The sequence below is a fragment of the Phaenicophaeus curvirostris genome, unplaced genomic scaffold (assembly GCF_032191515.1).
Source record: "Phaenicophaeus curvirostris isolate KB17595 unplaced genomic scaffold, BPBGC_Pcur_1.0 scaffold_59, whole genome shotgun sequence".
Taxonomy (NCBI): Eukaryota; Metazoa; Chordata; class Aves; order Cuculiformes; family Cuculidae; genus Phaenicophaeus; species Phaenicophaeus curvirostris.
In genome coordinates, this window is record NW_027206681.1 from 45,001 (window position 1) to 65,489 (window position 20,489).

General features: G+C 63.3%; 3 protein-coding genes across 4 annotated transcripts in view; 2 read left to right on the forward strand and 1 right to left on the reverse strand.

Annotated features, from left to right (window-relative positions):
• The window catches only part of LOC138734094 (transmembrane O-methyltransferase homolog), a gene marked incomplete at its 3' end in the record, with an annotated part of 9,811 nt that extends 6,546 nt beyond the window's left edge, over positions 1-3,265 (forward strand). Inside the window, exons 3-4 of the mRNA XM_069881650.1 lie at positions 1,485-1,799; positions 2,954-3,265. Coding sequence (XP_069737751.1) covers positions 1,485-1,799; positions 2,954-3,265 — 627 coding nt within the window. The remainder of the gene's footprint in view (positions 1-1,484; positions 1,800-2,953) is intronic.
• Positions 3,266-5,431: 2,166 nt separating this feature from the next.
• ANAPC15 (anaphase promoting complex subunit 15) lies at positions 5,432-14,041 on the reverse strand. The gene is made up of 4 exons (XM_069881640.1): positions 13,897-14,041; positions 10,801-10,860; positions 8,536-8,673; positions 5,432-5,662 (listed from the first exon to the last, which is right to left on the reverse strand). The coding sequence occupies exons 1-4, from the start codon at positions 14,014-14,016 to the stop codon at positions 5,615-5,617; spliced, it is 366 nt and encodes a 121-aa protein (XP_069737741.1). The 5' UTR covers positions 14,017-14,041; the 3' UTR covers positions 5,432-5,614.
• Positions 14,042-15,229: 1,188 nt separating this feature from the next.
• On the forward strand, positions 15,230-19,221 carry LOC138734090 (folate receptor alpha-like). Of its 2 annotated transcripts, none has more exons than XM_069881645.1 (4): positions 15,230-15,623; positions 17,263-17,451; positions 17,530-17,665; positions 18,838-19,221. In XM_069881645.1, the coding sequence occupies exons 1-4, from the start codon at positions 15,468-15,470 to the stop codon at positions 19,125-19,127; spliced, it is 771 nt and encodes a 256-aa protein (XP_069737746.1). In that variant the 5' UTR covers positions 15,230-15,467; the 3' UTR covers positions 19,128-19,221. The 2 variants fall into 2 exon arrangements, with proteins under 2 accessions (XP_069737746.1, XP_069737747.1); XM_069881646.1 differs by lacking the exon at positions 15,230-15,623 and adding an exon at positions 16,932-16,974 and having other exon boundaries at positions 18,838-19,219.
• The last annotated feature ends 1,268 nt before the right edge of the window (positions 19,222-20,489 follow it).

The following is a 20,489-nucleotide window of genomic DNA, read 5'->3' on the forward strand; positions in this document are numbered from 1 at the left end:
CCTCTCCAGATCCCACCCCAGATCCCTCTCCAGCTCCCTCCCCAGCTCCAGATCCCACCCCAGATCCCTCTCCAGCTCCCTTCCCTCTCCAGATCCCACCCCAGATCCCTCTCCAGATCCCTTCCCTGCTCCAGATCCCAGCCCAGATCCCTCTCCAGATCCCTTCCCTGCTCCAGATCCCAGCCCAGATCCCAGCCCAGATCCCTTCCATGCTCCAGATCCCAGCCCAGATCCCTTCCCTCTCCAGATCCCACCCTAGATCCCTCTCCAGATCCCACCCTAGATCCCTTCCCTGCTCCAGATCCCACCCTAGATCCCGCTCCAGATCCATTCCCTGCTCCAGATCCCAGCCCAGATCCCTCTCCAGCTCCCTTCCCTCTCCAGATCCCACCCCAGATCCCTCTCCAGCTCCAGATCCCCCCCCAGATCCCTCTCCAGCTCCAGATCCCAGCCCAGATCCCTCTCCAGATCCCTTCCCTCTCCAGATCCCAGCCCAGATCCCTCTCCAGATCCCTCTCCAGCTCCAGATCCCTCTCCAGATCCCTTCCCTCTCCAGATCCCAGCCCAGATCCCTCTCCAGATCCCTCTCCAGCTCCAGATCCCTCTCCAGATCCCTTCCCTCTCCAGATCCCAGCCCAGATCCCTCTCCAGATCCCTCTCCAGCTCCAGATCCCCCCCCAGATCCCTCTCCAGATCCCTCTCCAGCTCCAGATCCCCCCCCAGATCCCTCTCCAGATCCCTCTCCAGCTCCAGATCTCTCTCCAGATCTCTCTCCAGCTCCAGATCCCAGCCCAGATCCCTCTCCAGATCCCTCTCCAGCTCCAGATCCCCCCCAGATCCCTCTCCAGATCCTTTTTCTGCTCCAGATCCCACCCCAGCTCCCCCCCCAGCTCCCCCCCCAGCTCCAGATCCCTCTCCAGCTCCAGATCCCAGCCCAGATCCCTCTCCAGATCCCTCTCCAGCTCCAGATCCCAGCCCAGATCCCTCTCCAGATCCCTCTCCAGCTCCAGATCCCCCCCCAGATCCCTCTCCAGATCCCTCTCCAGCTCCAGATCCCTCTCCAGATCCCTCTCCAGCTCCAGCTCCCCCTCCAGCTCCCCTCTCCAGCTCCAGATCCCAGCCCAGATCCCTCTCCAGATCCCTCTCCAGCTCCAGATCCCCCCCCAGATCCCTCTCCAGATCCCTCTCCAGCTCCAGATCCCTCTCCAGATCCCTCTCCAGCTCCAGATCCCCCCCCAGCTCCCCTCTCCAGCTCCAGATCCCACCCCAGATCCCTCTCCAGATCCCTCTCCAGCTCCAGATCCCACCCCAGATCCCCCCCCAGCTCCCCTCTCCAGCTCCAGATCCCCCCCCAGATCCCTCTCCAGATCCCTCTCCAGCTCCAGATCCCTCTCCAGCTCCCCCCCCAGCTCCCGCTCCCCCCCCAGCTCCCCCCCCAGCTCCCCTCTCCAGCTCGCGGTGCCCCCGGGCGTCCCCCCCGGCAGGTGCAGGTGCTGCAGGGCCGCGCGGCCGCGCTGCTGCCGGGGCTGCGGGCGCGGGGGCGGCTGCCGCCGGCCGAGCTGGTGCTGCTGGCGCACGGCGAGCGCCGCTTCCTGCGCCTCCTGCTCCTGCTGGAGAGGCAGCGGCTGCTGGCGCCGGGAGCCACCGTGCTGGCCCACCACGTGCTGTTCCCCGGGGCGCCGCGCCTGCTGCAGTACGTGCGCTCCTGCCCGCGCTACCGCTGCCGCCTGCACCGCGCCGCCCTCGAGTTCTGCCCCGGCGTCCCCGACGGCGTCGCCGACATCCGCTTCGCCGGCTACGCCTGACGCCGGCGCCAGCGCCCGGGAGCCGCTGCCGTGGGTACGGGGGAGCCGGGGAACGGGGACGCGGGGATCCGCTGGGATCCGCTGAACCGGGACGCTGGGATCGGCCGGGAGCCGCTGCCGTGGATACGGAGGAGCCAGGGAACCGGGACACTGGGATCAGCCCGGATCCACTGCCGTGGATACAGAGGAGCCGGGGAACCGGGACACTGGGATCGGCCGGGATCCGCTGAACCGGGACACTGGGGTCGGCCAGGATCCGCTGAACCAGGACACGGGGATCGGCCGGGAGCCGCTGCCGTGGATACGGAGGAGCCGGGGAACCGGGACACTGGGATCCACTGGGATCAGCTGAATCGGGACACTGGGATCGGCCAGGATCCGCTGCCGTGGATACGGAGGAGCTGGGGAACCGGGACACTGGGATCGGCCGGGATCCCCTTCCATGGATACAGAGGAGCCGCGGAAGCAGGATTCCAGGACGGGCTGAGCCCCCCGACTGGGACTCCAGCAGCGACCGGCTGGGCTGAGCCCCGCGACACCAGGATCCCCCAGCTCTGCTCTGCCGCCTGCGGCTGAGACCCCGACCCGGACACTGGGAGCAGCCGAGCTCTGCTGCCGTCCCTGCTCTGCTCCCGCCCTCCTCTGCATCCCAGCCCCGACCCCTCCCCGGACCCCTTCCCTGCCCCTTTCCCTCTGCAGATCCCAGCCCAGATCCCTCTCCAGATCCCTCTCCAGCTCCAGATCCCTCTCCAGATCCCTCTCCAGCTCCAGATCCCAGCCCAGATCCCTCTCCAGATCCCTCTCCAGCTCCCTTCCCTCTCCAGATCCCTCTCCAGCTGCAGATCCCAGCCCAGATCCCTCTCCAGATCCCTCTCCAGATCCCTTCCCTCTCCAGATCCCAGCCCAGATCCCACCCCAGATCCCTCTCCAGATCCCTTCCCTCTCCAGATCCCTCTCCAGATCCCTCTCCAGCTCCAGATCCCTCCCCAGATCCCTCTCCAGATCCCTCTCCAGCTCCAGATCCCACCCTAGATCCCTCTCCAGATCCCTTCCCTCTCCAGATCCCCCTCCAGCTCCCGCTCCCCCCCCAGCTCCCCCCCCAGCTCCCCTCTCCAGCTCGCGGTGCCCCCGGGCGTCCCCCCCGGCAGGTGCAGGTGCTGCAGGGCCGCGCGGCCGCGCTGCTGCCGGGGCTGCGGGCGCGGGGGCGGCTGCCGCCGGCCGAGCTGGTGCTGCTGGCGCACGGCGAGCGCCGCTTCCTGCGCCTCCTGCTCCTGCTGGAGAGGCAGCGGCTGCTGGCGCCGGGAGCCACCGTGCTGGCCCACCACGTGCTGTTCCCCGGGGCGCCGCGCCTGCTGCAGTACGTGCGCTCCTGCCCGCGCTACCGCTGCCGCCTGCACCGCGCCGCCCTCGAGTTCTGCCCCGGCGTCCCCGACGGCGTCGCCGACATCCGCTTCGCCGGCTACGCCTGACGCCGGCGCCAGCGCCCGGGAGCCGCTGCCGTGGGTACGGGGGAGCCGGGGAGCGGGGACGCGGGGATCCGCTGGGATCCGCTGCCGTGGGTACGGGGGAGCCGGGGAGCGGGGACGCGGGGATCCGCTGGGATCCGCTGAACCGGGACACTGGGATCGGCCGGGAGCCGCTGCCGTGGATACAGAGGAGCCGGGGAACCAGGACACTGGGATCCACTGCAATCCGCTGCCGTGGATACAGAGGAGCCGGGGAACCAGGACACTGGGATCCACTGCGATCCGCTGCCGTGGATACAGAGGAGCCGGGGAACCGGGACCCGGGGATCCGCTGGGATCCGCTGAACCGGGACACTGGGATCCGCTGGGATCCGCTGCCGTGGATACGGAGGAGCCGGGGAACCGGGACACTGGGATCGGCCGGGATCCACTGAACCGGGACACTGGGATCGGCCGGGATCTGCTGGGATCCACTGGGATCAGCTGAATCGGGACACTGGGATCGGCCAGGATCCGCTGCCGTGGATACGGAGGAGCCGGGGAACCGGGACACTGGGATCGGCCGGGATCCGCTGAACCGGGACACGGGGATCGGCCGGGATCCGCTGCCGTGGATACGGAGGAGCCGGGGAACCGGGACACTGGGATCCACTGGGATCTGCTGAACCGGGACACTGGGATCGGCCAGGATCCACTGAACCGGGACACGGGGATCGGCCGGGAGCCGCTGGGATCCGCTGAACCGGGACACGGGGATCGGCCGGGATCCGCTGCCGTGGATACAGAGGAGCCGGGGAACCGGGACACTGGGATCCACTGCGATCCGCTGCCGTGGATACAGAGGAGCCAGGGAACCGGGACCCGGGGATCCACTGGGATCCGCTGAACCGGGACGCTGGGATCGGCCAGGATCAGCCAGGATCCACTGGGATCCGCTGGACCGGGACACTGGGATCGGCCGGGATCCACTGGGATCCGCTGAACCAGGACACTGGGATCGGCCAGGAGCCGCTGGGATCCGCTGAACCGGGACACTGGGATCGGCCGGGATCCGCTGCCATGGATACAGAGGAGCCGGGGAACCGGGACACTGGGATCGGCCGCGATCCGCTGGGATCCGCTGAACTGGGACACTGGGATCAGCCGGGATCCGCTGCCATGGATACGGAGGAGCCGGGGAACCACGACACTGGGATCGGCCGGGATCCGCTGCCGTGGATACAGAGCAGCCAGGGAACCGGGACACTGGGATCGGCCGGGATCCGCTGCCACGGATACAGAGGAGCTGGGGAACTGGGACACTGGGATCAGCCGGGATCCGCTGAACCGGGACACGGGGATCAGCTGGGATCCACTGGGAGCCGCTGGGAGCCGCTGAACCAGGACACTGGGATCAGCCGCGATCCGCTGAACCGGGACACGGGGATCAGCTGGGATCCGCTGAACCGGGACACGGGGATCGGCTGGGATCCACTGGGATCCGCTGGGAGCTGCTGAACCAGGACACTGGGATCAGCCGCGATCCGCTGAACCGGGACACGGGGATCGGCCAGGATCCGCTGAACGAGGACACTGGGATCAGCCGCGATCCGCTGCCGTGGATACAGAGGAGCCGGGGAACTGGGACACTGGGATCAGCTGAGTTCTGCCTCACCAGGATCGGCCGAGATCCACTTTGATGGATATGGATGAGCTGGTGAACCAGGACACCGGGATCGGCTGAGATCAGCTCCGATGGATCCAGAGGAACCGGTGAATTGGGACACCGGGAATGGCTGAGATCCGCTTCATTGGGATCAGCCGAGATCCACTTCGATGGATACGGATGAGCTGGTGATCCGGGGACCCCAGGATCAGCCGGGATCCTCTTTGACGGGTCCGGATGAACCAGTGAAGCAGGACACCGGGCTCAGGCGAGCTCCGCGTCACTGGATACGGATGAGCCGGTGAACCCGGCCGCTGGGATCAGCTGAGATCCGCTTGGATGACTACGGCTGAGCCGCTCGAGCGGGACGCCGGGACTGGATGAGCTCCGCCCCGTGGCTCCAGCCGAGCCGAGAGCCGGGACGCTGGGAACTGCGGAGCCGCGGCCCCACGGACTCGTCCCAGTGGTTTTGGGGAGCGAGCCCGGCCCCCGCAGGCGCCAGCGTCCGGCTCGGCCTCTTCCAAAACGTCTTTATTAAGAAAAAACCAAAGAGGCGCCACGTGCATCCGGCGCCGCTCCGGCTCCCGGGCCCCATCGAACCCCCCGGCCCCGGCTCCCGGCCCCACGGATCACCGGATCCCCTGGTTCTCGGCGCGGCACCAGCAACCGCAGCTCCCCGAGAGCAGCCGCCGAGCGGATCAGATCATCCACTGGTCCTGGTCCTGCTCGGCACCCTCCATGTCCACCTGAGGCGGGAAACGGAATCGCTGGATGGAGAAGGTCTCGGAGATCATCGGAGATCTCGGAGACCATCAATGATCTGGTAGACCATCAAAGATCTTGTAGACCATCAAACATTTCGTAGATCATCAATGATTTCATAGACCATCAAAGACCTCGTAGACCATCAAAGATTTTGTAGATCATCAATGATCTCATAGACCATCAAAGATCTCATAGACCATCAAAGATCTCATAGACCATCAAAGACCTCTTAGATCATGGAGTCCAACCGTTCCCATCCATCCCCAACCCGTGTCCCTCAGCACCTCGGCCACCCGGCCCTCAAACCCCTCCAGGAAGGGGACTCGACCCCCTCCCTGGGCAGATTCCACCAGCTCCCCGTGACCTTTTCCATGAGAAATTTCCATCCTGAACTTCTCCGGGTGGAGCTTGAGGCCATTCCCTCTCGTCCTGTCCCCTGGCCCTTGGGAGAAGAGCCCAGCTCCCTCCTCTCCACAAGCTCCTCTCAGGGAGTTGGAGACAGCAACGAGGTCTCCCCTCAGCCTCCTCAAGGCTAAGCAGCTAGACACCGGGCTACTGGGCCACCAGGCCACTGGGCTAGTGGGCCACCACCTTACTGGGCCACCAGGCTGCTGGGCTAGTGACTTAGTGGGCCACCAGGCTGCTGGGCTAGTGGGCCACCAGGCTACTGGGTCAGTCGGTTAGTGGGCCACAAGGTCACTGGGCTAGTGGGCTACCAGGCTGCTGGGTTAGTGGGCCACCACACTACTGGGTCACCAAGCTAGTGGGCTAGTGGACCACTAGGCTATTGAGCTAGTGGGTTAGTAGGCCACTAGGCTAGTAGGGTACTGGGCTACCAAGCTAGTGGGTTAGTGGGCCACCCGGCCACCGAACCACCAGGCTACCAGGAACTGGGCTACTGGGAAACTAGGGCAACAGGGCCACCAGGTCACTAGGCTACCTGGCCACCAGGCTACTGGTTTACTGGCCACCGGGCTACTGGGTTAGCCGGCCACCTTGCCACAAGGCTACTGGATCCCTGGGCTACTGGAAAACTGGGGCAACAGGGCCACCAGGTTACTGAGCTACCAGGACACTGGGCTAAGGGGCCACTGGGCCACCACACTACTGGTTTACTGGCCTCCAGACTACCGGAAAACTGGGCTAGCGGGACACCAGGCTGCTGGGAAACTGGGCTAGTGGGCTACCAGGCTGCTGGGAAACTGGGCTAGTGGGCTACCAGGCTGCTGGGAAACTGGGCTAGCGGGACACCAGGCTGCTGGGAAACTGGGCTAGTGGGCTGCCAGGCTGCTGGGAAACTGGGCTAGTGGGCTGCCAGGCTGCTGGGAAACTGGGCTAGTGGGCTACCAGGCTGCTGGGAAACTGGGCTAGCGGGCTACCAGGCTGCTGGGAAACTGGGCTAGTGGGCTACCAGGCTGCTGGGAAACTGGGCTAGCGGGACACCAGGCTGCTGGGAAACTGGGCTAGTGGGCTGCCAGGCTGCTGGGAAACTGGGCTAGCGGGCTACCAGGCTCCTGGGAAACTGGGCTAGCGGGCTGCCAGGCTGCTGGGAAACTGGGCTAGCGGGCTACCAGGCTCCTGGGAAACTGGGCTAGCGGGCTGCCAGGCTGCTGGGAAACTGGGCTAGCGGGCTACCAGGCTACTGGGAAACTGGGCTAGCAGGCTACTGGAAAACTGGGCTAGCGGGACACCAGGCTGCTGGGAAACTGGGCTAGCGGGCCGCCAGGCTGCTGGGAAACTGGGCTAGCGGGCTACTGGAAAACTGGGCTAGCGGGACACCAGGCTGCTGGGAAACTGGGCTAGCGGGCCGCCAGGCTGCTGGGAAACTGGGCTAGTGGGCTACCAGGCTCCTGGGAAACTGGGCTAGCGGGCCGCCAGGCTCCTGGGAAACTGGGCTAGCGGGCTGCCAGGCTCCTGGGAAACTGGGCTAGCGGGCCGCCAGGCTGCTGGGAAACTGGGCTAGCGGGCTGCCAGGCTGCTGGGAAACTGGGCTAGCGGGCTACCAGGCTCCTGGGAAACTGGGCTAGCGGGCTGCCAGGCTGCTGGGAAACTGGGCTAGCGGGCTACCAGGCTCCTGGGAAACTGGGCTAGCGGGCTGCCAGGCTGCTGGGAAACTGGGCTAGTGGGCCACCAGGCTGCTGGGAAACTGGGCTAGTGGGCTACCAGGCTACTGGGAAACTGGGCTAGCAGGCTACTGGAAAACTGGGCTAGCGGGACACCAGGCTGCTGGGAAACTGGGCTAGCGGGCCACCAGGCTGCTGGGAAACTGGGCTAGCGGGCTGCCAGGCTCCTGGGAAACTGGGCTAGCGGGCTACCAGGCTGCTGGGAAACTGGGCTAGCGGGCTACCAGGCTGCTGGGAAACTGGGCTAGCGGGCTACCAGGCTGCTGGGAAACTGGGCTAGCGGGCTGCCAGGCTCCTGGGAAACTGGGCTAGCGAGCCACCAGGCTGCTGGGAAACTGGGCTAGTGGGCTAGCGGGCTGCTGGGAAACTGGGCTAGCGGGCTACCAGGCTGCTGGGAAACTGGGCTAGCGGGCTACCAGGCTGCTGGGAAACTGGGCTAGCGGGCTGCCAGGCTGCTGGGAAACTGGGCTAGCGGGCTGCCAGGCTCCTGGGAAACTGGGCTAGCGGGCTGCCAGGCTGCTGGGAAACTGGGCTAGCGGGCTACCAGGCTGCTGGGAAACTGGGCTAGCGAGCCACCAGGCTGCTGGGAAACTGGGCTAGCGAGCCACCAGGCTACTGGGAAACTAGGCTAGCGGGCCACCAGGCTGCTGGGAAACTGGGCTAGCGGGCCACCAGGCTGCTGGGAAACTGGGCCCCTAGGCCAGGCAGCAGCGGGCCCGGAGGCTAATCACCTCGTTAATCTCGCCGTCGTCGGGCGACTCGTTATAGTCGTTCATCTCGTCCATGTCCTGCATGTCCTCGTCGTCCTCGGAGTCCTCCTCGCTGTCCTCGTCGTCCTCGTCGTCCTCCTCCTCCTCCTCGTCGTAGTGCTGCGCGGGGACGGCTCCGCAACGCGCTCCCCACGGAGCGGGGGCGCCCCCGACCCCCCTGCCCGATTCCCAAGGGATGGGACCCCCCCCAATCCCGATTCCTGAGAGATGGGACCCCCCCGATTCCCAAGGGATGAGACCCTCTGATTCCTGATTCCTGAGGGATGGGACCCCCAATTCCCAATTCCCAAGGAACAGGACCCTCTGATTCCAAAGGGATGGGACCCCCAATTCCCAAGGAACAGGACCCCCAATTCCAAAGGGATGGGACCCCCAATTCCCAAGGAACAGGACCCCCAATTCCAAAGGGATGGGACCCCCAATTCCCAAGGAACAGGACCCTCTGATTCCAAAGGGATGGGACCCCCAATTCCCAAGGAACAGGACCCCCTGATTCCAAAGGGATGGGACCCCTCAATTCCCAATTCCAAAGGAAGAGGACCCCCTGATTCCAAACGAACAGGACCCCCAATTCCAAAGGAAGAGGACCCCCTGATTCCAAAGGAACAGGACCCCCTGATTCCAAAGAGATGGGATCCCTCAATTCCCAATTCCTGAGGAATGGGACCCCCTGATTCCCGATTCCTGAGGGACGGGACCCCCCCAATTTCTGATTCCTGAGTGACGGGGTCCTGATTCCTGATTCCCGAGGGATGGGACCCCTAATTCCAGAGGGTTGGACCCCCCCATTCCCAAGGAATAGGACCCCCCCCAATTCCTGATTCTCAAGGGATGGGACCCCCAGTTCCAAAGGAATGGGACGCCCCCCAATTCTAAAGGGTCAGGACACCCCCAATTCCCAATTCCAAAGGAACAGGAGCCCCCAGTTCCAAAAGGATGGGACCCCCCGATTCCCAAAGGATGAGACCCCCTGATTCCCAATTCCAAAGGGACAGGACCCCCGATTCCTGAGGGACGTGTCCCTCCAATTCTCAATTCCCAAGGGATGGGACCCCCCAATTCCCGATTCCAAGGCATGGGACCCCCCAATTCCTGAAGGATGGCTCCTCCCCCACCCCCAGTTCCCAATTCCCCAGGGATGGAACCCCCTCAATTCCCAATTCCTGAGGGATTGGACACCCCGATTCCTGAGGGTGGAACCCCCAATTCTCAATTCCCAGAGATGGGACCCCCCCAATTCCCAAGGGATATGACCCTCCCCAGTTCCCAATTCCCGAGGGATGGGACCCCCCCCCCCCAGTTCCTGAGGGATGGGACCCCCCAATTCCTGATTCCCGAGGGATAGAACCCCCAATTCCCAAGGGATGTAACCCCCTAATTTCTAAGGGATGGGACCCCCGAATTCTCAATTCTCAAGGGACGGGACCCCCCCAGTTCCCAAGGGACGAGACCCCTCAATTCCCAAGGGACGAGACCCCTCAATTCCCAAGGGACGAGACCCCCTCTCCGATTCCCGATTCTAAAGGGATGGGACCCCCCAATTCCCAATTCCTGAGGGATGGAACCCCCCAATTCCCAATTCCTGAGAGATGGAACCCCCCAATTCCCAATTCCTGAGGGATGGAACCCCCCAATTCCCAATTCCTGAGGGATGGAACCCCCCAATTCCCAATTCCTGAGGGATGGAACCCCCCAATTCCCAATTCCTGAGGGATGGAACCCCCCAATTCCCAATTCCTGAGAGATGGAACCCCCCAATTCCCAATTCCTGAGAGATGGAACCCCCCAATTCCCAATTCCTGAGGGATGGAACCCCCCCAATTCCCAATTCCTGAGGGATGGAACCCCCCAATTCCCAATTCCTGAGGGATGGAACCCCCCAATTCCCAATTCCTGAGGGATGGAACCCCCCAATTCCCAATTCCTGAGGGATGGAACCCCCCAATTCCCAATTCCTAAGGGACAGGACCCCCCAATTCCCAATTCCTAAGGGACAGGACCCCCCACAATTCCTGATTCCCAAGGGATGGGACCCCCTCAATTCCGAAGGTGTGGGACCCCCTGATTCCCTAGGGATGGAACCCCCAATTCTCAAATCCCAAGAGATGGGACCCTCCCCAATTCCCAAGGGACGGGACCCCCCCCAATTCTTAATTCCCAAGGGATGGGACCCCCCAATTCCCAAGGGACGGGACCCCCCCAATTCCCAAGGGATCCCCCCCCCACCTCCGATGCCGGCTTCCCGATGGGAACGAGGTTGTTGTCCTTCTCAGCGATGCTCTGAAGCTGAGGGAAGGGTTAATTAGCCCCCTAATTAGTTAATTAGCCCCCCCCATTAGTTAATTAGCCCCCCTCATTAGCAAGTAACAGGCCTAGGAGCCCCCCTCATTAGTTAACTAGGACCCTAGAACCCCCCTCGTGCCTTCTTCATTAGTTAGCAAGGGCTCTAGATGCTTTCTCATTAGCTAATTAATCTCTTAATTAGTTATTTAAGGATCTAGGAGCCCCCCCATATAAAAACAGATCTAGAAAAATTCATCACTAGCTAATTAGGGGCCTACAGACCCCCTCATTAGTTAATTAGGGGCCTAGGCACCCCCCCTCATTAGTTATCTAGGGTCCTAAAGTCTCCCCCCATTAGCTAATTAGCCCCTCTAATTAATTAACAAGCCTCCTCAACAATTAAAAACCTTTTCTCATTAATAAAGTGGGAGCCTAGGACACCCCTCATCACTTAATTTGGGTCTTAGAGCCCCACTCATTAGCTAAATAGCCCTCTCGTTAACCAATTATCCCCTCACTTGCTAATTAGCTGCTCTCATTCACTAACTGTGGCCTAGAGACACCACTAATGAATTAATAGTGGTTCTAGAACCCTACTCATTACCTAATTATCCCCCTCATCAACTAATTATCCCCCTCATTAACTAATTATTTGCCCCCATTAGCTAATTGTAGGCCAAGGGACACCTCTAATGAGTTCACTGGGGTCCTAGATCCCTACTCATTAGCTAATTACCCTCCTTTATTAACTAATTGGGGGCATAGAGCCTCCACCATTAGTTAATTAGAGTCCTAGAGTCCTAGAACCCTGCTCATGAGCTAATTATCCCCACTCATTAACTAATTGGACTCCTAGAGCCCCTCCTTCACTTAACTGGTGTCCTAGAGCCCTGCTCATTAGCTAATGATCCCACACACTCCCTAATTACCCACGCTCATTAGCCAGCTGTGGGCCTAGGGATGCACCCAAAGAGTTAATTAGAGCCCGAGAGCCCTGCTCATAAGCTAATTATCCCTCTTAATTACGTAATTGGGTCCTAGAGCCTCTCCATCACTTAACTGGGGGCCTAGAGCACTGCTCATTAGCTAATGATCCCACACATTCCCTAATTACCCATTCTCATTAACCATCTGTGGGCCTAGGGACACATGTAATGAGTTAATTAAAGTTCTAGAGCCCTGCTCATTAGCTAATTATCCTCCCTTTTTAGCTAATTGGGTCCTAGAGCCCCTCCATCACTTAACTGGGGGCCTAGAGCACTGCTCATTAGCTAATGATCCCACACACTCCCTAATTACCCGCTCTCATTAGCCATCGGTGGGCCTAGGGATACATGTAATAAGCTAATTAGAGTCCTAGAACCCTGCTCATTAGCTAATTATCCCCCCTCACTCACTAACTACCTGCACTCATTAGCCAGGTGTGGACCTACAGAAACGTCTAATGAGTCAATTAAAAGTCTTAGAGCCCTACTCATTAACTAATTATTACCCTAATTAGCTAACTGGGGTCCTAGACCCCTGCTCATTAGCTAATTATCCCTCCTAATTAGCTAACTGGGGGCCTGTATCCACCTCCATCACTTAACTGGGATTCTAGAGCCCTGCTCATTAGCTAATTACCCCCCTTATTAGCTAATTTGGGGCCTAGAGCCCCCTCCACCACTTCCCTGAGGCCCTAGAGCCCTGCTCATTAACTAATTACCCCCTAATTAGCTAATTTGGGGCCTAGAGCCCCCTCCACCACTTCACTGGGGTCCTAGAGCCCTGCTCATTAGCTAATTATCCCCCTAATTAGCTAATTTGGGGCCTAGATCCCCCTCCACCACTTCACTGGGGCCCTAGAGCCCTGCTCATTAACTAATTATCCCCCCTTAGTAGCTAATTTGGGGCCTAGAGCCCCCTCCACTACTTCACTGGGGTCCTAGAGCCCTGCCCATTAGCTAATTATCCCTCCTAATTAGCTAATTTGGGGCCTGGAGCCCCCTCCATCACTTCATTGGGGTCCTAGAGCCCTGCTCATTAGCTAATTATCCCACTCACTCACTAATTACCTGCTCTCATTAGCCAGCTGTAGGCCTAAAGATACACCTAATGAGTTAATTAAGAATCCTAAAGCCCTAATCATTAGCTAATTATCCCCCCTTATTAGCTAGTTCAGGGCCTAGAGCCCCCTCCACCACTTCCCTGGGGTCCTAGAGCCCTGCTCATTAGCTAATTATCCCCCCCTTATTAGCTAATTGGGGTCCTAGAGACCCCTCCATCACTTCACTGGGGTCCTAGAGCCCTGCTCATTAACTAATTATCCCCCTCACTCACTAATTACCAGCTCTCATTAGCCACCTGTGGCCCTAAAGATACATCTAATGAGTTAATTAACAGTCCTAGAGCCCTGCTTATTAGCTAACTATCCCTCTTAATTAGCTAATTTGGGGCCTAGAGCCCCCTCCATCACTTCACTGGGGTCCTAGAGCCCTGCTCATTAGCTAATTATCCCTCCTTAGTAGCTAATTAGGGTCCTAGATCCCCCTCCACCACTTCCCTGGGGCCCCAGAGCCCTGCTCATTAACTAATTACCCCCCTAATTAGCTAATTTGGGGCCTAGAGCCCCCTCCACCACTTCACTGGGGCCCTAGAGCCCTGCTCATTAACTAATTATCCCTCCTAATTAGCTAATTTGGGGCCTAGAGTCCCCTCCACCGCTTCCCTGAGGCCCTAGAGCCCTGCTCATTAACTAATCACCCCCCTAATTAGCTAATTGGGGGCCTAGAGTCCCCTCCACCGCTTCCCTGAGGCCCTAGAGCCCTGCTCATTAACTAATTATCCCTCCTAATTAGCTAATTTGGGGCCTAGAGCCCCCTCCCCCGCCTCCCTGGGCCCCTAGAGCCCTGCTCGTTAACTAATCACCCCCCTAATTAGCTAATTGGGGGCCTGGATCCCCCTCCCCCGCCTCCCTGGGCCCCCAGAGCCCCTCCCGCCATGTAACGACCCCTGGTTCCCCGCTGAGCGGGGCCGCCGCCGCCGCCGCCGGGGCCTCACCCAGGCCTGGTGCTGCTGCTCCTGCTGCTGCAGGTCGCTCTCGTCCCCGCACGGCCGGTCCAGGTTGAACCAGAGCGGCTCCGTCAGCCGCGGCAGCAGCGACGGGAACAGCGTCGACATGGCCGCCGTCGCCACGGGAACCGGAGAACCGGAACCGGAAGCGGAGAACCGGAACCGGAAGCGGAGAACCGGAACCGGAAGCGCAGGGCGAGGGGGGAGGGGGCGGGGCTGGGGGAGGGAGGGGGCGTGTGACCCCAATGTTGGGGTTCGTGACCCCCCCCCATGACCCTAAAGTTGGGGTCCCCACCCCCTGGACCTCGCTATTGGGGTCCCCGCCCCCCACCTTGACCCTCTCAGTGCCCTCCAGTGCCCCCCAGTTCCCTCCCCCCAGGTCCCTCGAGGCCCCCAGTGATCCCAACATTGGGGTCCCCACCCCCTGGACCCCAATATTCAGGTCCCTTCTCCCCTTGACCTCTCTATTGGGGTCCCTGCCCCCCACCTTACCCCTCCCAGTGCCCCCCAGTTCCCTCCCCCAGGTCCCTTGAGGCCCCTGGTGACTCCAACATCGGGGTCCCCTGCCCCTCGTGACCCCAAAGTTGGGGTCCCCACCCCCTTGACCTCTATATTGGGGTCCCTGCCCCCCACCTTGCCCCTCCCAGTGCCTCCCAGTGCCCTCCCCCCAGGTCCCTCGAAGCCCCCGGTGGTGCCAACATTGGGTCCCTGCCCCCCATGACCCCAAAGTTGGGGTCCCCACCCCCTTGACCTTTATATTGGGGTCCCTGCCCCCCACCTTGCCCCTCCCAGTGCCCCCCAGTGCCCCCCACTTCCCTCCCCCGGGTCCCTCGAGGCCCGCAGTGACCCCAACATTGGGTCCCTGCCCCCCACCTTGCCCCTCCCAGTGCCCCCCAGTGCCATCCCAGTACCCTCCAGTGCCCCCCAGTTCCCACCTTAGTGCCTCCCAGTGCCTCCCAGTGCCCCCACTTCCCTCCCACCGGGTCCCTCGAGGCCCCCAGTCACCCCAACATTGGGTCCCTGCCCCCCACCTTGCCTCTCCCAGTGCCCCCCAGTCCTTCCCAGTGCCTCCCAGTGCCCTCCCCCCAGGTCCCTCGAAGCCCCTGGTGACCCCAACATTGGGGTCCCCACCCCCTGGACCCCAATATTGGGGTCCCTGACCCCACCTTGCCCCTCTCAGTCCCTCCCAGTGCCCCCAGTCCCTCCCAGTGCCCCCCACCTTGCCCCTCCCAGTGCCCCCCACCTTGTCCCCCAGTCCCTCCCAGTGCCCCCAGTGCTCCCCAGTTCCCTCCCCCAGGTCCCCCAGTCCCTCCCAGTCCCTCCCAGTGCCCCCTAAGTGCCTCCCAGTGCCCCACACCTTGTCCCCCAGTCCCTCACGGTCCCTCCCAGTGCCTCCCAGTGCCTCCCAGTGCCCCCCACCTTGTCCCCCAGTGCCTCCCAGTGCCTCCCAGTCCCTCCCAGTGCCCCCCGTTCCCTCCCTCGCTGCCCCTGGCTGTGGGTCGGGCGCCCTGGGGGTTGTCCCCCCCCCTCCCTGGACTTTGTCCGGGTGCCGCGGGGCGATGGCGGCCGCGTGGGCGCAGCCGCTGGTGCTGCTGGTGCTGCTGGCGAGCGGCTCGGGCGCCGCCGCCGCCCCCGGGGACTCGCTGCTCAACGTCTGCATGGACGCCAAGCACCACAAATCGGCCCCGGGGCCCGAGGGGCAGCTCCACGCGCAGGTACGGGCCCCGCAGCGCCGGGTGGAGGCATCTCCTGCGGCGTCGGGAAGGCTGGGGAGATCCTATGGGACCTGGTTGAGCTCCATCCAATCCCTGGTGGGTCCTGGTTGAGCTCCATCCAATCTCTGGTGGGTTCCAGCTCCATCCCAACCCTGGTGGGTCCTGGTTGAGCTCCATCCCAGCTCTGGTGGGTCCTGGTTGAGCTCCATCCAATCTCTGGTGGGTTCCAGCTCCATCCAACCCCTGGTGGGTGCTGGTTGAGCTCCATCCAACCCCTGGTGGGTCCTGGTTGAGCTTCATCCCAGCTCTGGTGGGTCCCAGTTGACCTTCATCCAACCCCTGGTGGGTCCTGGTTGAGCTTCATCCCAGCTCTGGTGGGTCCCAGTTGACCTTCATCCAACCCCTGGTGGGTCCTGGTTGAGCTTCATCCCAGCTCTGGTGGGTCCCAGTTGACCTTCATCCAACCCCTGGTGGGTCCTGGTTGAGCTCCATCCAACCCCTGGTGGGTCCTGGTTGAGCTCCATCCCAGCCCTGGTGGGTCCTGGTTGAGCTCCATCCCAGCTCTGGTGGGTCCTGGTTGAGCTCCATCCAATCTCTGGTGGGTTCCAGCTCCATCCAACCCCTGGTGGGTGCTGGTTGAGCTCCATCCAACCCCTGGTGGGTCCTGGTTGAGCTTCATCCCAGCTCTGGTGGGTCCCAGTTGACCTTCATCCAACCCCTGGTGGGTCCTGGTTGAGCTTCATCCCAGCTCTGGTGGGTCCCAGTTGACCTTCATCCAACCCCTGGTGGGTCCTGGTTGAGCTTCATCCAACCCCTGGTGGGTCCCAGTTGACCTTCATCCAACCCCTGGTGGGTCCTGGTTGAGCTTCATCCCAGCTCTGGTGGGTCCCAGTTGACCTTCATCCAACCCCTGGTGGGTCCTGGTTGAGCTTCATCCAACCCCTGGTGGGTCCCAGTTGACCTTCATCCAACCCCTGGTGGGTCCCAGTTGACCTTCATCCAACCCCTGGTGGGTCCTGGTTGACCTTCATCCAACCCCTGGTGGGTCCCAGTTGACCTTCATCCAACCCCTGGTGGGTCCTGGTTGAGCTCCATCTCATCTCTGGTGGGTTCCAGCTCCATCCCAGCCCTGGTGGGTCCTGGTTGAGCTCCATCCAACCCCTGGTGAGACCTGGTTGAGCTCCATCCAACCCCTGGTGGGTCCTGGTTGAGCTTCATCCCAGCTCTGGTGGGTCCCAGTTGACCTTCATCCAACCCCTGGTGGGTCCTGGTTGAGCTCCATCTCATCTCTGGTGGGTTCCAGCTGCATCCCAGCTCTGGTGGGTCCTGGTTGAGCTCCATGCAACCTCTGGTGGGTCCTGGTTGAGCTCCATCCCAGCCCTGGTGGGTTCCAGCTCCATCCAACCCCTGGTGGGTCCCAGTTGACCTTCATCCAACCCCTGGTGGGTCCTGGTTCAGCTCCATCCCAGCTCTGGTGGGTCCCGGTTGACCTCCATCCAACCCCTGGTGGGTCCTAGTTGACCTCCACCCCATCTCTGGAGGGTTCCAGCTCTGGTGGGTCCCAGTTGAGCTCCACCTTATCTCTGGAGGGTTCCGGCTCCCCCCCAGCCCCGGCTGACCCCCCTCCTCACGTGCTCAGTGCTCCCCTTGGAAGGACAACGCGTGCTGCACGGCCAACACCAGCCTGGAAGCCCACAAGGACCAGTCCTACCTCTACGGCTTCAACTGGAACCACTGCGGGGCGATGCCGGAGCAGTGCCGGCGCCACTTCGTGCAGGACACGTGTCTCTACGAGTGCTCCCCCAACCTGGGGCCCTGGATCCAGAAGGTCAGCGCCGGGTGCTGCCGGGGGTGGGAGACTGGGCCGTGAACTGGTGTGAACTGGTGTGAACTGGGGGGGGGTCAGGCGGACTCCAGCTGGCGGAAGGAGCGGGTGCTGCACGTGCCGCTGTGCCGCGAGGACTGCGAGCAGTGGTGGGAGGACTGCCAGGAAGCCTTCACCTGCAAGGACAACTGGCACAAGGGCTGGGACTGGAGCTCAGGTAGGTGCTCCCCGTTCAGCCCCGTGGCTCCCCGTTCAGCCCCGTGGCTCCCCGTTCAGCCCCGTGGCTGCCCGGTCAACCCCGGCCCGCGGCTGCCCGGTCAACCCCGGCCCGCGGCTGCCCGGTCAACCCCGGCCCGCGGCTGCCCGGTCAACCCCGGCCCGCGGCTGCCCGGTCAACCCCGGCCCGCGGCTGCCCGGTCAACCCCGGCCCGCGGCTGCCCGGTCAACCCCGGCCCGCGGCTGCCCGGTCAACCCCGGCCCGCGGCTGCCCGGTCAACCCCGGCCCGCGGCTGCCCGGTCAACCCCGGCCCGCGGCTGCCCGGTCAACCCCGGCCCGCGGCTGCCCGGTCAACCCCGGCCCGCGGCTGCCCGGTCAACCCCGGCCCGCGGCTGCCCGGTCAACCCCGGCCCGCGGCTGCCCGGTCAACCCCGGCCCGCGGCTGCCCGGTCAACCCCGGCCCGCGGCTGCCCGGTCAACCCCGGCCCGCGGCTGCCCGGTCAACCCCGGCCCGCGGCTGCCCGGTCAACCCCGGCCCGCGGCTGCCCGGTCAACCCCGGCCCGCGGCTGCCCGGTCAACCCCGGCCCGCGGCTGCCCGGTCAACCCCTGCCCGCGGCTGCCCGGTCAACCCCTGCCCGCGGCTGCCAGGTCAACCCTTCCCTGCGGCTGCCAGGTCAACCCTTCCCTGCGGCTGCCAGGTCAACCCTTCCCTGCGGCTGCCAGGTCCACCCTTCCCTGCGGCTGCCAGGTCCACCCTTCCCTGCGGCTGCCAGGTCCACCCTTCCCTGCGGCTGCCAGGTCCACCCTTCCCTGCGGCTGCCAGGTCCACCCTTCCCTGCGGCTGCCAGGTCCACCCTTCCCTGCGGCTGCCAGGTCAACCCTTCCCTGCGGCTGCCAGGTCAACCCCTCCCTGCGGCTGCCAGGTCAACCCCTCCCTGCGGCTGCCAGGTCAACCCCTCCCTGCGGCTGCCAGGTCAACCCGTCCCTGCGGCTGCCAGGTCTATTGTGGCTGCCAGGTCAACCCATCCTGTGGCTGCCAGGTCAACCCATCCTGTGGCTGCCAGGTCAACCCATCCTGTGGCTGCCAGGTCAACCCATCCTGTGGCTGCCAGGTCAACCTTTCCCATGTCTCGCAGTTCAGCCCCACAAGCCCCCCACTGTTTCCCCGCAGGCACCAACCGCTGCCCCCGAGGTGCCGCGTGCCAGAGGTTCCCGGCCGTGTTCCCGACGCCGGCCGCCCTCTGCGAGCGGATCTGGTCCGCCTCGTACCGCTACACGGGGCTGCGACGCGGCAGCGGCCGCTGCGTCCAGATGTGGTTCGACCCCGCGCACGGAAACCCCAACGTCGCCGTCGCCCGTTATTACGCCCGCGGCGCCGCTGCCGCCCCCCCAGGACCCCCCGGTCTCCTCCTCCTCCTCCCGGTGGCCCTGGTGCCCCCCGTCTTCTCATCGTCCCTCTGAGGGGTTTGGGGGGTCCCGGCTGCCCCGTGTCTAAGGGGGAATAAACACTCCCGTGCTGCTCGGTTTTGGGGTGTTGTGGGAAGGGGGGGACCCCCCATTTAGCTGCCGGGTTTAACACACCGGGTGTCCCCCCCCAATAAAAAATGGGACACCTGGAAAAAAAGGGGGTACAAGGTGGGGATACGAAAGTGGGGGACCCCTAGGACCCCAAACCTGGGGGTGGAGTCTGGGGGGGCCTCGGTGGGTCAAAGGAGGCACCAGGGTGTGATTTTGGGGGGGTCGGTCGTGTCCCCCGGTTCTGTGAGGCCCATGGGGGGGGTGAACCCCGAAATGGGGATAAGGGGGGGGTGGGAGGGGGGGACGGGGGGACATGGGGGGCTGGGATGGGGGGATAAGGGGGGAAAGAGATTGGGGGACAAGAGGGGACATGGGAGGGGGGATATGAGGGGGACAAGGGGGGACAAGGGGGGATGGGGGGGACATGAAGGGAAAAGAGGGAAGTGGGGGATAAGGGGGGACTGGAGGGGGACAAGGGGGGACAAGGAGGGGACTGGGAGGGGGTGACAAGGGGGGAATGAGATTGGGGGACAAGGGGGGATGGGAGGGGGGATATGAGAGGGACAAGAGGGGGAATGGGGGGGGACAAGGGGGGAGAAGAGGGAAGGGGGGGACATGGGGGGGGATGGGAGGGGGGCCCTGGGGAGGAACGGGGTGATTGGGGGGCCAAGGAAGGATATGGGGGGGCTGGGATGAGGAGACGAGGGGGGAGAATGGGGTCGGGGGGGGACGAGGGGGGCCCTTTGGCCCCGCCCCTCGGCTCTCCCCGCGCTCCCATTGGCTCCCGCCTCTCTTCAGCCCCGCCCCCTCTCCCTTTCCCGCCCTCCCATTGGCTCCCTCCCCCTTCCCCGCTCCCTCCTACTTCCCGCCCCCTTAGCCCCGCCCTTTGGGCTCAAGCCGCGCTCTCCCATTGGCTCCCTCCTCCCTTAAGCCCCGCCCCCTCGCCCTTTCCCGCGCTCCCATTGGCTCCCTCAGCCTTGGCCACGCCCCCTTCCGGCCTCTCTCCCTTAGACTCCCGCCCCCTTGGCTCCCGCCGCGCTCCCATTGGCTCCCTCCCCGCTCTATCCCCGCCCCCTCGCCGTTTCCGACGCTCCCATTGGCTTCTTCCGTCTTGGCCACGCCCCTTCCCCGCCGGTTCTTCCCTTAGCCCCGCCCCCTCAACATTTCCCGCTCTCCCATTGGCTCCCTCCCCCTTCCCCGCTCTCTCCGCGTTCCCGCCCCCTTAGCCCCGCCCCTTGGGGCTCCCCCCGCGCTCCCATTGGCTCCCTTTTCCCTTAAGCCCCGCCCCCTCCCGCTTTCCCGCCC